Genomic DNA, 14,776 nt, shown 5'->3' on the forward strand with positions numbered 1-14,776 from the left:
TTGTCTCCTGTGAAAAGCAGTCAATCACCAAATTTCCTTCTCCCAAACACAGCATGAGCCATAAAATTACTACTGCGCTTGCTTCACTTGTCACCATCCTGCAGTTAACACAACCAGACTGATATACTACAATAATGATTAAGAATCACATGTAGACTACTGTCTGATTCATATTTGGCTCAGAGCACTTTAAACACGCTTGCAAGACAACCAAGTTCATGTCACAGACATTCTAGTCCCACTGATGGAAATCCAAATTGAAGTCGGCCAGGATGAAACGTCTTTGAAAGGAATGCTAAACTTTTGTACAAGTAAAGACGGGCTTCCTCCCCATCGGGGAATGTAACCACAGTCTTCCATGTGACAGAGCGAAGACACTGTGCAGTCGACTTTGACTTCCGTTCCTTTGCAGAAACACAATCGAAAAACAAAGTTGCTTCTGCTCAGTTTTGTGCTAAAGACCTTTTAAATGTGAGGCAACCATGACAACTACTCCACTACAGAAACTGACAATGTAGGAGCTGCGCCCTGAGTTATACCTGTTGTATCTTTCAGTTTTTTTAAAGCCTCATCTGAAACCCCATAGACTTCAATGCAATCTGACTTCTTTCAAAAACCATGGACCCGCCCCCCTGGTGGGCATCAGATAGACTCCAGGTGGAAGTCTTACTTTTTTTTGTTTAGTGGCTCACTATATGCCAATATAGAAAGAAGCGGGACTTGAGAGTTTGTGAGGTTGGATGCTGCACGCTGACTGGTTGTGTGTCCGGGACGCTTCAAGGACATCTTTTCTGCCATTCTCTGCTCCAAACATTTGGACACAGCTTTGAGGAGTTAGAAAATGTGAAACATGTGGAATTATTGCAGTGAAGCTGACTAATGTGTGTGGTAGTGTGGCCGAGCAGTCCAAGGCGCTGGAAATCACATGCAGTCCTCCACGCTACCAACTGAGCTACGAAAGGGAGCCACTAAAAACGTGTTTGATTCTCAGCTTATGTGTTATGTTAGAAACTCTGCTGCTTGTAATATAAAACACAGCTGCTCTCCATGTGATACAACAGTGGTCACCTCCTGTCTGTAGGCAGACTCATCACCGTGGATGAGGCCGATGAAAAGGATGACCTTTTTTAACCAGCAACCTCAGGATTTCAGCTGTTAGCCTCTACAGGCCTCCACACTACCAACTGAGCCACACATGACGCCCTGAGAGACGATACCTGAGCAGGAGAACTAGTCACTGCATGTACAGCCGCTTCTTATCTGGAGTTTTTTTCTGTCATCTATAATAAAGTAGAAAAGAGACACAGCTCCACAGTAACAGAGGTGTGCTGCTGTAACGCTGAGTGCTGGATTCATGTTCAGTTTATGGTTTTGGAATCAGTGATGCATTCATGTAGAAACATCAGTTTAATGTTGCTGACCACACTGAATCAATAAAGTTTTATTTCGTGGGGTAGATTGTTTGAAGGAGCCGTCAGCTCCAAAGATTCAACCCCCAATTCCGCTGCGTCACAGCTCCGGAACAGCTTCTGCATCCAGCAGCCCTCCGCAGCAGATCAGCAGAGTAACAGATACGTAGAGTCCGAATATTTCCGGATGCCGGAAAACGGCCCATAACAGACTCTCAGAACAGGTCGAGCGGGACGGAAAATAATACGAAGTGTATTTTCAAAAACAAAACACACCTGGACGGGGACAGACCTGAAATCAACAGGTCATCCCGTTGACTCCATGGACGAGGAGACCAAATCACAGAATAATCCATCATCCGCCACATCCGGTAAAGACACCCATAAAAAGGATGCAGCGTGGAATACCAAAGCAGGAGTAAGTGGAGGGATGATAAATTACTGATTTGACCCAATAAATATCATCTGGTTCTCTTTATATTTATCGGTGAGAGTACGGAGGAGTTCTGGAGACATTCCGCATCCAGTGGAATCCGGTTACACCCATAACAGAGGAAACACACACAATAGACGGAACACACACACACACACACACACACACACACACACACACTCAGATGGGACCACCTGACTTCCAGTAACCGCAGCAGCTGAGAGGAAAAGTGTTCAGAGTTCAGCCTCCATTTTGAAGCTGTCGGAGCAGAAGCAGGGAAACTGAAGGCTGAGGCCGGTGAGTGTTAACATTATTATTATTTCACTGTCAGTTTGTCCCTGTGGACTGTGGAGGGACGAAGACTCACAGTGGACTTCTGTGGATATACATGTAGATATTGTCTTTATGTTTTTTCAGGGAAGCTGCAGTTAAAGTTCACCTTCACTCATCAGCTGCATGAAGATCAGTTCGACCATCAGGTAACGTAACCAACAGCCTTCATCCTGTTTGTGTCACTGAATGTTGAACTGATTTAAAGTCAACAAAATGGGAATATTCAAAGATTTAGCTATATTTATGTATATAATACTGAACTTCACTCCATCTCACTACTACAAATCAAAAAGTGACATATTTAAGGTATTTATATTTACAAATTTTCTTTGAAAACTGACAGTTTGATGCTCATATCTGAGACCATGATGATCATTTTCAACCAGCTACCTTCTCAGATATATAAAGAAGAGTAACTAACTGAGATGGGCTGTTGAAGAGCTGAAGAACATAACAAAGAGACAGGAAGATGGACAAAGTGATAAAAGAACACAAACTGCTCAGTTCTGTTTAATGTTCACTGTTAAAGGAAACTGTTAATTTAAATGTTGCAGTCAGTGAATGCTTTAATCGTGATGATGAACCATCAAACTCCTCACAGCTCCCTGTTCAGATTCCAGACAAAGAGGGTTGGTTGTGGATGATGTGGTTACTTAGTAACAAGATCTCTTCAAATGTTTGTGATAAAGACATGAACTCATAAAATTACTGCTGAAAACATCAGAATGATGTCAGTTAAACCAGCAGAATATCATCTGACAACTCACTTGAACTGAAGATAGTGAAGTGTCAGCATTCTTTTTTTTTTCTAATAAGAATGAATATAATTCTATCCTGAGTAAATGTCACTGTACACTTTAATAATTATAATGATGATAAGGATCTTTATACAAATAAACAGAAACATGCATGATCTACATCAGTCAGATTATTATTCTGTGTGATAAGGATAGATCATCAAGTGTAGAGAGCAGCAGGGTCCCCTCTCCTCCTCCAGCAGCATCGCACACTAATATTGTGAGCAGTAATGTATTTCTTGGCAGCAGCTTTAAATCAGACTGCTTCTTTTTCATTTCCCCGACAATCTGTCACTCAGGACTAACAGTGTTCTCTTCTAAAGTTACTTTCCGCCATTAGCCTTGTTTCATTTAGGTCAGAACTTGGGCTTTCAAATAATGTGTTTTCTTTTGTCAGTTTGATCAATCATTGTTTCCTCTTCAGTAAAATTGAGCGAGCTTCTTCAATAATTACATTTTTCCGAAAGAAAAATACTGAGCTAAATGCAAACTGGGCAAATGAGGGTGTGTTGGTTATCACCATGTAGTGGACAGATAGTAGAACTTCATCACATCCTATTTGTTTCTTATCAGGAGAAAGAAAAGTGAAGAACGAGCAGCCACATGTTTTCTGAACACACAAAGCTGGAATGTGTGTAAATCAACCTGAAGTGAGTTCAGCAGGAGAGAATCTGTATATTTCTGATCAGCAGGATCACTGTGATCACATTGTACTTGTTGATTTAGATTTTTATGTTACTTTTGGCAGCAGTTTGATTATAATCTGAGTTTATTGATGGAGGTTCCTCAGAACCGGTCAGCTGGCTAAGAGGCCTCTGAACTCAGTTTGACTTCAGTTTCCTCAGTTCATTTGTCTTCCAATACATTTAGAAACAATAAGAAACAAAGGCAGCACTTTAATATGACCAGTTTGTTCAGCACAAACAGTTTGATTTCTCCACGCTGTGACTGATTTAATGTAAAATGTTCCCACATTGTTTATCACCATCTAGTGGACAGATAGTAGAACTTCATCACATCATGTTGGTTTCCTGTGATGAGGAAGAAAACTGGTTCAGTAACATTGATGTCAAATCTTTCCATTTTGTTCCAGAGCAAAGATGAGCCGACCATATTTTTTTTAGGGTTTTTTATTTTATTTTATTATTTATCCTCTTAATCCATGAGAAAATACAAAATAATACAGACAATTAAGAAACAGTTGCCCCTGGACATTTATATTTTGTCTTAATTTACATAATTTTCCTCTTTATGACATGATATTTTCCTCTTTGAAAATTACCAAGGTATATGAATAGTAAAAATAAGAATTGAATATTGAAATGATAAAAAAATCCAAATTTCTGATGATTCCATCTCTTGGTTGAGCACAGAATGACATAGTTGTTGTTTCATATCACTAAGGGTTTTAAAAATTGAACTCTGAAGTTATGAGGATGTGACTTCTCCTCAGATCAAACAGACACCAGGACTGATGAGGGAGAACAAGCAGCTTCTTCTCTTCGCATGAAGCTGGAAAGTGTAAGAAAGTCTCCCTGAAGTGAGTTCAGCAGGTGAGAATCTGTAAATGTGTGAACAGGATCACTGTGATTACACTGAGCTTTTTATTTACCTTCCTTCCTTTCTTCCTATTTCGTATTGTATCTGGAATTTGTAGTGAATAGTTCCTTCGCTTTGTCCTTGCTCTGATATACAGTCAGAATCTTAGACTTAGTAAACCCAAAACTTTTAAATAACCAGAGTTAAACTCGATTTTATCTAATGGTATTTAAATGGTCACCACAAATTAATCTAAACTGAAGCAGAATTTTTTTGTCAACTTAACTTTCTTGATAAGGCTTCAGTTGATTTCCTTGAACTGGTGTGCAGTGTTATAGTTGAGCCATGACAGAACAAACATGTCAGAAGTGGTCTGATACTTTGGATGAACTTGGCTGAGTGAATTGAACTCTTACTGTTAATGGTACAGTTAACATTTTTCCAGATACAGTGAAGCCATTGATTGAAGCAGCACTTCTTGTTTGCTCAATAAGGTGACATGAATTAAAGCAGCTCCATCAACACATCCTACAGTCAGATACCACCATCTAGTGGACAGAGAGAAGAAGCACCATCAGATCTGAGATACATTTCTCTGAAACTTCCTGATGACTGACAGATCAGACTGATTTGTGTATGAAGTTGTGGAGGCACAGTATTTAAATAATATGTCAAAGAAACAAATGTTTGAGATGCATCCTAATTATCAGATGAGAGAACCACCTCCTCTGGTCTGGGGTTTCCTAACTGGTCAGACTGGTTTAGTTATAACTGTTGTTTGTTTTTTTTTTGTTTTTTTTTACTTGGCTTCTGAAGGAACAATCTGGCCCTCAAAAATTTCATTACAATTCTGGACTTTCAAATTATGCCAACCTATGGTGATCACAACTGGGTCAGGGATCCATAATTCTTAAACTTGCACAAATAAAAGTAAATGGTGATCTGAGTTTGTTTGAAATTTAGTGTTAATGCCAATGTATAACATTGAAGATTGGGATTAACATGAATCAGGAATGTTCTCTGTTTATAACAGAATCTGACTGAAATCAACACAGAGAGAGAAAAGTCAAACAGTTTGTTGTTGGGAGTTAAAGGCTGAAGTTAGTGACAGTAATGCTGATTATGTGTCCTGTGATATAAATCCTGTTGTAATGAAGCTTTTTGTTGTGTTTGTGTGAAGGTGGAGGCTCAGCTATGAATCAGTGTGAGGACAGAGAGGAGGGAGCCCCTCCCTCTAAAACCACTCGGTGTGGGGAACATGAGAGTCAGACCAAAGCTCAGAGGTGAGATGAGGATCTCTAACTGTCCATCTGTCAGAGCTCAGCACTCAGATCACTGCTCCATCATTATTCACTCTCACTGTCACTTACATTTTTTACTACTTCGTTTTTTTTTTTGTTTTTTTTTTATTCTTGTCTCCATTGGGAGCTCAACCAGGATGTGGAGATTCATTCATTCATATTCACCAGTCCATCACAGGGCCAACACACAGATACAGACAGAGACAAACAATCTTCCGCACTCACACTCAGACCTCCAGACATGGCTATTCTGGAGCAACACCACTAACCACGATGCCGCTGTGCTGCCTGCATGTAGAGATATATTTATTATTATTATTATTATTATTATTATTATTATTATTATTATTATTATTATTTGACTTGCACATGTCAATAATATTTTATGCAAAATACTTCACTTGAGTGAAATGAAAAAGATCCAAACTTAAATTTAACAAAAACATTGCATGGTAAAATATTCTGGCTGATTTGTGGCGATGCAAATGAAAGCTGAACTTGGCTCATTTATTTGAAACTGATCGTTTTCTGCCCACTTTTTTGGTTAATTCTTTTACTGTCAACACTATTTCTACCAGACCAGATTCTCCTGAACTGAGCTGTATGTCCATGAAGAGTGATTGGTCTATGGATCGTCTTATTGACTTTAAGGGAGGACAACAGTCTGCTGTATCCAGCTGTGTGTCCATGAAGAGTGATCGGTCTCTGGATCGTCTTATTGACTTTAAGGATGGACAACAGTCTGCTGTATCCAGCTGTGTGTCCATGAAGAGTGATCAGTCTATGGATGACTTTATCAAAGAAAAAAGGTAAAAGCTGATCATTTGTTGTTGTTTGACTCATGAAAGGTATCAAAGCTTGTCTATCAGTTTCTCTGGTGTTCATAGAAAACTCCTGGAACAAACTGTGTGTTTGTGTCTTTTCTCCTCAGAGTTCAGTCTGACAAACATCATCACACAGACCTGGACTCCATATTTATGGTGTGTAAATGTTCATCCAGTGACTCCAACAGACACCAACAAAGACTCGAGTTTGAAGCTGCACTCTTTAGACCAGTAGAGCTTTACTCTGTGACAGACAGGAGTTGAATTGGGATTGAACAGGTTTGGGGTGGGAGAGAGTGGGAGAGGACTGGGAGTTGTAGTTCACCACAGAGCAATAATCCATCAGCCTCAACAGATATGTTCTGTATGAATATGGTCTGTTGGAGACTTTTACAAAACATTTCTGCTCCTTCTTCTTCATCTACAGTGAATCTTAATGAAAAGTTTATTTAGTTGTTTTCCAGATAATTTCAGCTGTGACTTAATAACAAAGACCAAAGTTAATCAGATTCAGTCCTGGACCTCCATGGACTCTGTCTCTACAGGGTTTAAAGATGGAATAATTCATCAGTGAACTAGTTCAGGTGGTCTGATCCATCTTCAGCCACAGTCACAGTTAATACCCTGAATTTTCACTTCCTGAGTTGATGTGTTGAAGGGCTGTATCAGTTTGGTGTTGAACTCTGCTGACTGATGATCTGATGCTTTGATCCATCAGTTTATACTGAGAGTGAACTTTACACAGGATGTTATTGTGTTCCAGCTGCTGGAGGAGAACATCGTCTGTTATGTGAAGAACGAGCTGAAGAAAATCAAAAGGAGTCTGAGTCCAGATTACCCACAATCCATCAAGAATGAGGATCATGAGGTGGATGAAGAGCAGAGGAGGAGCAGAGAGGCATTTCTGAAGATCACAGTGAACTTCCTGAGGAGGATGAAGCAGGAGGAGCTGGCTGACTGTCTGCAGAGCAGTAAGAGGATTTAACATGATGGATCAATTAGATATTTATGAAAGTCTGAGGAGAAATATGATCATATTCTTATTCTTTAAGAGAAATAAGCATCAACCTGGTAATTTATTTCTTGATCTTAATTGTATTTTGCCCATTCAGAGTTTAATGCACCAATTTGTCACCGTAAACTCAAATCTGGCCTGAAGAAGAAGTTCCAGTGTGTGTTTGAGGGGATCTCTAAAGCAGGAAACCCAACCCTTCTGAATCAGATCTACACAGAGCTCTACATCACAGAGGGAGGGACTGGAGAGGTCAATGAGGAACATGAGGTCAGACAGATTGAAACAGCATCCAGGAAACAGGACAGAGCAGAAACAAGCATCAGACAAGAAGACATCTTTAAACCCCCACCTGGAAGAGACCAACCAATCAGAACAGTGATGACAAAGGGAGTTGCTGGCATTGGGAAAACCGTCTTAACACAGAAGTTCACTCTGGACTGGGCTGAAGACAAAGCCAACCAGGACATAGAGTTCACATTCCCCTTCACCTTCAGAGAGCTGAATGTGCTGAAAGAGAAGAAGTTCAGCTTGGTGGAACTTGTTCATCTCTTCTTCACTGAAACCAAAGAAGCAGGAATGTGCAGCTTTGATCACTTCCAGGTTGTGTTCATCTTTGACGGTCTGGATGAGTGTCGACTTCCTCTGGACTTCCACAACACTGAGGTCCTGACTGATCCTACAGAGTCCACCTCAGTGGACGTGCTGCTGACAAACCTCATCAGGGGGAAACTGCTTCCCTCTGCTCGCCTCTGGATAACCACACGACCTGCAGCAGCCAATCAGATCCCTCCTCAGTGTGTTGACATGGTGACAGAGGTCAGAGGGTTCAATGACCCCCAGAAGGAGGAGTACTTCAGGAAGAGGTTCAGACATGAGGAGCAGGCCAGCAGGATCATCTCCCACATCAAGACCTCACGAAGCCTCCACATCATGTGCCACATCCCAGTCTTCTGCTGGATCACTGCTACAGTTCTGGAGGAGGTGTTGAAGACCAGAGAGGGAGGAGAGCTGCCCAAGACCCTGACTGAGATGTACATCCACTTCCTGGTGGTTCAGTCCAAACTGAAGAAGGTCAAGTACGATGGAGGAGCTGAGTCAGATCCACACTGGAGTCCAGAGACCAGGAAGATGATTGAGTCTCTGGGAAAAGTGGCTTTTGAGCAGCTGCAGAAAGGAAACCTGATCTTCTATGAATCAGACCTGACAGAGTGTGGCATCGATATCAGAGCAGCATCAGTTTACTCAGGAGTGTTCACACTGATCTTCAAAGAGGAGACAGGGCTGTACCAGGACAAGGTCTTCTGCTTCGTCCATCTGAGTGTTCAGGAGTTTCTGGCTGCTCTTCATGTCCATCTGACCTTCATCAACTCTGGAGTCAATCTGATGGCAGAAAAACAAACAACCTCCATGTGGTCAAAACTGTTTGGAAATAAACCTGAACCTTTAATTCTCTACCAGAGTGCTGTGGATGAGGCCTTACAGAGTCCACATGGACACCTGGACTTGTTCCTCCGGTTCCTTCTGGGTCTTTCACTGCAGACCAACCAAACTCTCCTACGAGGCCTGGTGACACAGACAGGAAGTAGCTCAGAGACCAATCAGAAAACAGTCCAGTACATCAAGACAAAGATCAGTGAGAATGTGTCTCCAGAGAAAAGTATCAACCTGTTTCACTGTCTGAATGAACTGAATGATGGTTCTCTGGTGGAGGAGATCCAACAGTCCCTGAGATCAGGACGTCTCTCCACAGATAAACTGTCTCCTGCTCAATGGTCAGCTCTGGTCTTCATCTTACTGTCATCAGAAAAAGATCTGGACGTGTTTGACCTGAAGAAATACTCTGCTTCAGAGGAGGCTCTTCTGAGGCTGCTGCCAGTGGTCAAAGCCTCCAACAAAGTTCTGTATGTGCAAATTAAATCTTGTAGATCAACCGAATATATTTCTTGCTCAAATGAAAACATATTTGTAATTGCTTTCTCTTGTTTTGCTGATTCCTCTCCAGACTGAGTGGCTGTAACCTCTCAAACAGAAGCTGTGAAGCTCTGTCCTCAGTCCTCAGCTCCCAGTCCTCTAGTCTGAGAGATCTGGACCTGAGTAACAACAACCTGCAGGATTCAGGAGTGAAGCTTCTGTCTGATACACTGAAAAGGCCACAGTGTGAACTGAAAGGACTCAAGTTAGTTTATTCATGTTTTGTATTCACATCTAAAATCTCATCTTCCTTAAATTTTGTCAGTAAATAGTTTTTCTTCCTTAATTCCTTTTCAGACTGAGTGGCTGTAACCTCTCAGACAGAAGCTGTGAAGCTCTGTCCTCAGTCCTCAGCTCCCAGTCCTCTAGTCTGAGAGATCTGGACCTGAGTAACAACAACCTGCAGGATTCAGGAGTGAAGCTGCTGTCTGCTGGACTGAAGAGTCCACACTGTGAGCTGGAAACTCTCAGGTCAGAATTCATGTTTTTGTCAAGACTTTTGATTTAGTTTATTATTTATTTTATTTAAATAGAGTAAAATTAACTGAAGAGGTTTGTAGATTTGAGAGATTGTCATCAGTATAAAATAATAAAAATCAGTATGGACCTGAATGCTCCATAATGAATCACTGATTTGATTCAACACCTGGAGAACACACTCAGTGAAATCAATCACACACATGTTGCTCAGCCAACAGGTGCATGCTGGGTCATGCTGGTGTCCTCCTGGTGAATTCTCCAGTGGTGTTTTCTATGTTCACTGAGGATCATTTACTTTTAGGGAGGTGGACACAACCTTTCTGCTGCTTTTGGCATCTGTCACAGTTGTGATGATGGAGTTCTCATTCAGGAAAATATTTAAGGGGCTCAAAGACACCAGAGGTTGAGTGGACTGCTGATATGATGCTCTGTGGATGAATGAACCTGGTTGAACAGAGAGCAGAATCAATGCATCACTATACTGTTTGTGTTACTGTCTTTACTTTAATCAGTGTGTTTGTAGTTCAGCTGTTGTGTTTCTCTGCTTTGGTTTATCTTTGTGTATTCTCTCATGGTGTTTCTTTGTTCTGCTGTTGATTCGAAGTGTTTGCAATGTCTGTAGACCTGATTCTATAGTATTTATCAGGTCAGGTGGTGGGGGAACTCCAGGAAGACTTAATGCTGACCTGATTTTTGGTGAATAATCACAGACCAAAGTCAGAGTTACTGTGTGTGTGTGTGTGTGTGTGTGTGTGTGTGTGTGTGTGTGTGTGTGTGTTCAGTCTGTCAGGATGCCTGGTCTCAGAGGAAGGCTGTTCTTCTCTGGCCTCAGCTCTCAGCTCCAACCCCTCCCATCTGAGAGAACTGGACCTGAGCTACAATCATCCAGGAGAGTCAGGAGTGAAGCTTCTGTCTGCTGGACTGGAGGATCCAGACTGGAGACTGGACACTCTCAGGTCTGGACAGCTCTGAGGAACTCTGCTTCATGTTTGATGGTGGATCAAGTTGATCCTGACTCTGTTTCTTCCTCCAGGGTGGACCATGGTGGACCACAGAGACTGAGACCTGGTCTGAGGAAGTGTGAGTGTGTTTTCACTTTGATTCATGAAAACTCAGCTGCTCATGTTACACTAGATTTTTACATTTCTGACTGAAGTCCAAAGATGAGTTTCATTCAGGATCAACACTTCATGTGTTTATTGATGTGGATCTCCATCAGCCGTCATCTTTGACTCCACAGCAGAAAAAAAGCAGAACATTGCTGACATCTTGACTCTCATGTTCAGTAACTGTTGATGTTCTAACTGGATTGTTGGCTTTTCATTTAAATGTAGTCAAACATTATTCACAGGTGATGAAATGTAAGTTTGAATGATTCACTTTCAGTAAAGTTGTTGATAAATGAACAGATGATAAACTGCAGCTGTTGTTTCTTGTTCTCTCCATCAGATGTCTGTGAACTGGAACTGGACACAAACACAATCAACAGAAACCTCAAACTGTCTGACAACAACAGGAAGGTGACACATGTAGCAGAGTATCAGTCATATCCTGATCATCCAGACAGATTTGATGACTGGTCTCAGCTGCTGTGTAGAAATGGTCTGACTGGTCGCTGTTACTGGGAGGTTGAGTGGAGTGGACTGGTTTATATCTCAGTGAGCTACAGAGGAATCAGAAGGAAAGGACACAGTGATGACTGTTTGTTTGGACACAATAATCAGTCCTGGAGTCTGATCTGCTCTAAGGATGGTTACTCTGTCTGTCACAACAAGAGAAGAACCTCTCTCTCCTCCTCCTCCTCTGACTCTAACAGAGTAGCAGTGTATGTGGACTGTCCTGCTGGCTCTCTGTCCTTCTACAGAGTCTCCTCTGACTCACTGATCCACCTCCACACCTTCAACACCACATTCACTGAACCTCTCTATCCTGGGTTCAAGATCTGGTCTGGTTCTTCAGTGTCTTTGAGAGAGTTGTGCTGAAGGAGACCTGAAACTAGAAACTGAGACACTTCACTGTTGGCTTCACTTCTCAGCTCTGGAGTCTCCGTCAGTTCCAGTTTGGAAACAGATCTGGACTTTGTTGTCTAAATCTGTGTGTTGCTGAAACTCCATCAGCTTACATATTCATTACATTATGTCATGCTTTGGTTGGTTTTTGTACCCGATGATGAGATCTGAACTTCTTTCAGCATTAATGCTGAAACTCTTCAGAGGGAATAGTTGTCTGTGGCCTCCATTTCCTTCTTCCTTCCTCCTGTTGGACTGTTAGTTTATTTCAGTTCCATTGATCTATTGGCATGATGTCCCCGGGACTTCAGGCTGCAGTCTGAATGAGACAAACATGGACCACTGGAACCGTTCAGTTCTTCCAAGAAAATCAGTAACTCAAAGTTCATCACAGCAATCATCTGCTGTTTAAGCCTGTCTGTTATCAAATGATTAACACTGTGGAGGATGAAGGAGGTAGAGTTCATGTGTAAATATCTTCTAACCAGCTGTAAACTCTTAAATATTCCATCATATAATCAGAGGTGAGGCGTTCAGTTTGGATACTAACATATCTGTACATATGTATATAACTACAGTTCTTTTATGAACCCAAACAGGTTATTTCTTGGTGTTGGTTCCTGGTTAGTAGTTTCATCATTCTCAGTGACACTGTTGGACCCAAAGAGGGTTAAAAACAGTTTGCCCTTCTTTGGTCAGCTGAACTGCCCCATTCACCCAAAAAACTAGTTCAGCCTGTTTGGCTGTTTTAATAAAATCTATCTTTTCACCCGTAGTTACAACAGCAGAGCTCTGGGAGGGAGTTTTCATGAACTGCTGTCAGATACATTACTGAGCTTTTGGTCAAAGACTTTACCGGCTTTCTCTCATCTTGTGCCGGTGAAAGGATATGAAGTGACTATCTCCAAAATTTTGCGTGGGGTGGGGGGCCAGCTTCACCCAGGTGTGTTATGAACCTGTAGTTGGCACACACCCTCTGGTCCCCCTTCTTGAAGGGCTGTTAATGATTACTTTGTGTGTAGCTGTTCTGATCGGAATGTTGGATCTTTCTTGTCAATAAAAAAGGCTTGAATAAAGATCAGAATGAAAAGGAACGCCTCTTCTATAAATTAGTAGTATCAGAATATTGGGCATCAAAAATTAATTAAGGAAACTCTGACAAAGCTTTTGAAATCCTACATGCCTCCAACAAAATGTTAATGAAATATGCCAAACTTGAAAATTTTATATGTGATGAAGTAATATGTTTTATCTGTAACCAACTTTACTGGTCCATGATTATGATGCATATAATCTTTATTTGCACGTGATTATATATATTTTTATCTTGGCAGGTGACCGATTGTCTGCTAGTTTGTTCGCACGACTTTGGTGGCTGTGAAAGTATCTCCAGGAGTAAAATGATTAAATCGGTACATCTTTTCAATTGTCAATTTCTATATTATAGCAGAGGCCCTTAATGGTGCATATACTTGGATCTGTATATACAGTATACTCACACACACACACACACACACATCTGCTTTTTAGTGTCCAGGACACTGAGGAAGAGAATGTCTCCGCATGCACACTTGTTCTTTGTGTTTTCACGTATTGTTAAAAAAAAATAAATAAAATTAGTAATGTAATATATATTTTCTGTGTGGCTTAGTCTTAAAATTATAATGGTTGTGTGGTCAACTCCTGCCTGAAATTTGCTGAAAAATTTGCCCATCAACGTGAGTCCACTATACGCAAAGACTGCCTGATTAGATCGCACACATGCATTTCCTCATACGTGTAGAGTGGACAATACCAGGTTGTTTCCATTTTCCAAGGACGGAGTGGCAATATTTCTACAAGGATTTTTGGTCTTTCAAAAATGTGGGTGGTCAAAAGTCGACAAAGACACCTGACAGCAGTAGAGGTGAAAGAAGAGCAGCTTCTGTCAGAAGTGGGATTTGAACCCACACCTTCAGGGGAGACTGCAACCTGACCTAACCCTAACCTGAACGCAGTGCCAACTTAATGTATTGGCTATCCTTCTTCTTGCTCTAAAAATAAAAGTCAAAATTATTTTATTAAGAGTTTGGTCTAGACCTGCTCCATAAGTGAACCCAGGACCTCCTGTGTACTAGGTAGGCACTTTGACCAACTAAGCCCCAGCACCACAAAAGTAGTACAAAGAAGTACAAAGATGTACAGAGGATCTGAAAATATTGCAAAGTAAGTGGCTGACCATCATGACTCCTACCAAAGTTTGTCTCCTGTGAAAAGCAGTCAATCACCAATATCCCTTCTCCTCAGCACAGCATGAGCCACAAAACTACCATTGCTCTTGCTTCAGTTGCCAAGATACTGCAACTAACAACCAGACAGCAAACCTCACACAGCTCCATAGTGTAACAGTTAGCACCCTTATTGAATGTAAGGCAACAGATGGGCTCATCTGGGATTTGAAACTCTCGCACCCTAAGCGAGAATCATACCCCTAGACCAACGAGCCATGTGGACTGCTGGGTTCATGACAAAAAAGTGGGAGGAGTCTTTGATCTCTGTGATGTCATTAGAACCTTTGTGACATCACAGAATCAGCATCTCCTTTGATGGTTACTGATGGAACGTTTGTGGCGTTTTTTGTTTTTTTTTGATGAACCTCATTATTTACACACAGCACATTCAGGAC

At 41.3% G+C, this 14,776-nt stretch overlaps 1 protein-coding gene and 1 long non-coding RNA gene across 2 annotated transcripts; both read left to right on the forward strand.

Annotated features, from left to right (window-relative positions):
* The first annotated feature begins 5,738 nt into the window (after positions 1-5,738).
* Positions 5,739-6,795, forward strand: LOC115053923 (uncharacterized). Its single transcript, XR_003841550.1, has 3 exons — positions 5,739-5,794; positions 6,391-6,621; positions 6,744-6,795. It is a non-coding gene; the product is annotated as an uncharacterized LOC115053923 (long non-coding RNA).
* A 613-nt stretch (positions 6,796-7,408) lies between these two features.
* Positions 7,409-13,739, forward strand: LOC115053764 (NLR family CARD domain-containing protein 3-like; the record flags this gene model as incomplete). The annotated part of the gene is made up of 6 exons (XM_029518526.1): positions 7,409-7,607; positions 7,749-9,552; positions 9,654-9,827; positions 9,920-10,093; positions 11,136-11,182; positions 11,552-13,739. Coding segments are annotated over 6 exons (2,931 nt in total), but the record flags the coding sequence as incomplete, so codon positions are not given.
* Between the last annotated feature and the right edge of the window lie 1,037 nt (positions 13,740-14,776).

Source organism: Echeneis naucrates, chromosome 2 (genome assembly GCF_900963305.1).
Source record: "Echeneis naucrates chromosome 2, fEcheNa1.1, whole genome shotgun sequence".
In the NCBI taxonomy this organism is placed as follows: Eukaryota; Metazoa; Chordata; class Actinopteri; order Carangiformes; family Echeneidae; genus Echeneis; species Echeneis naucrates.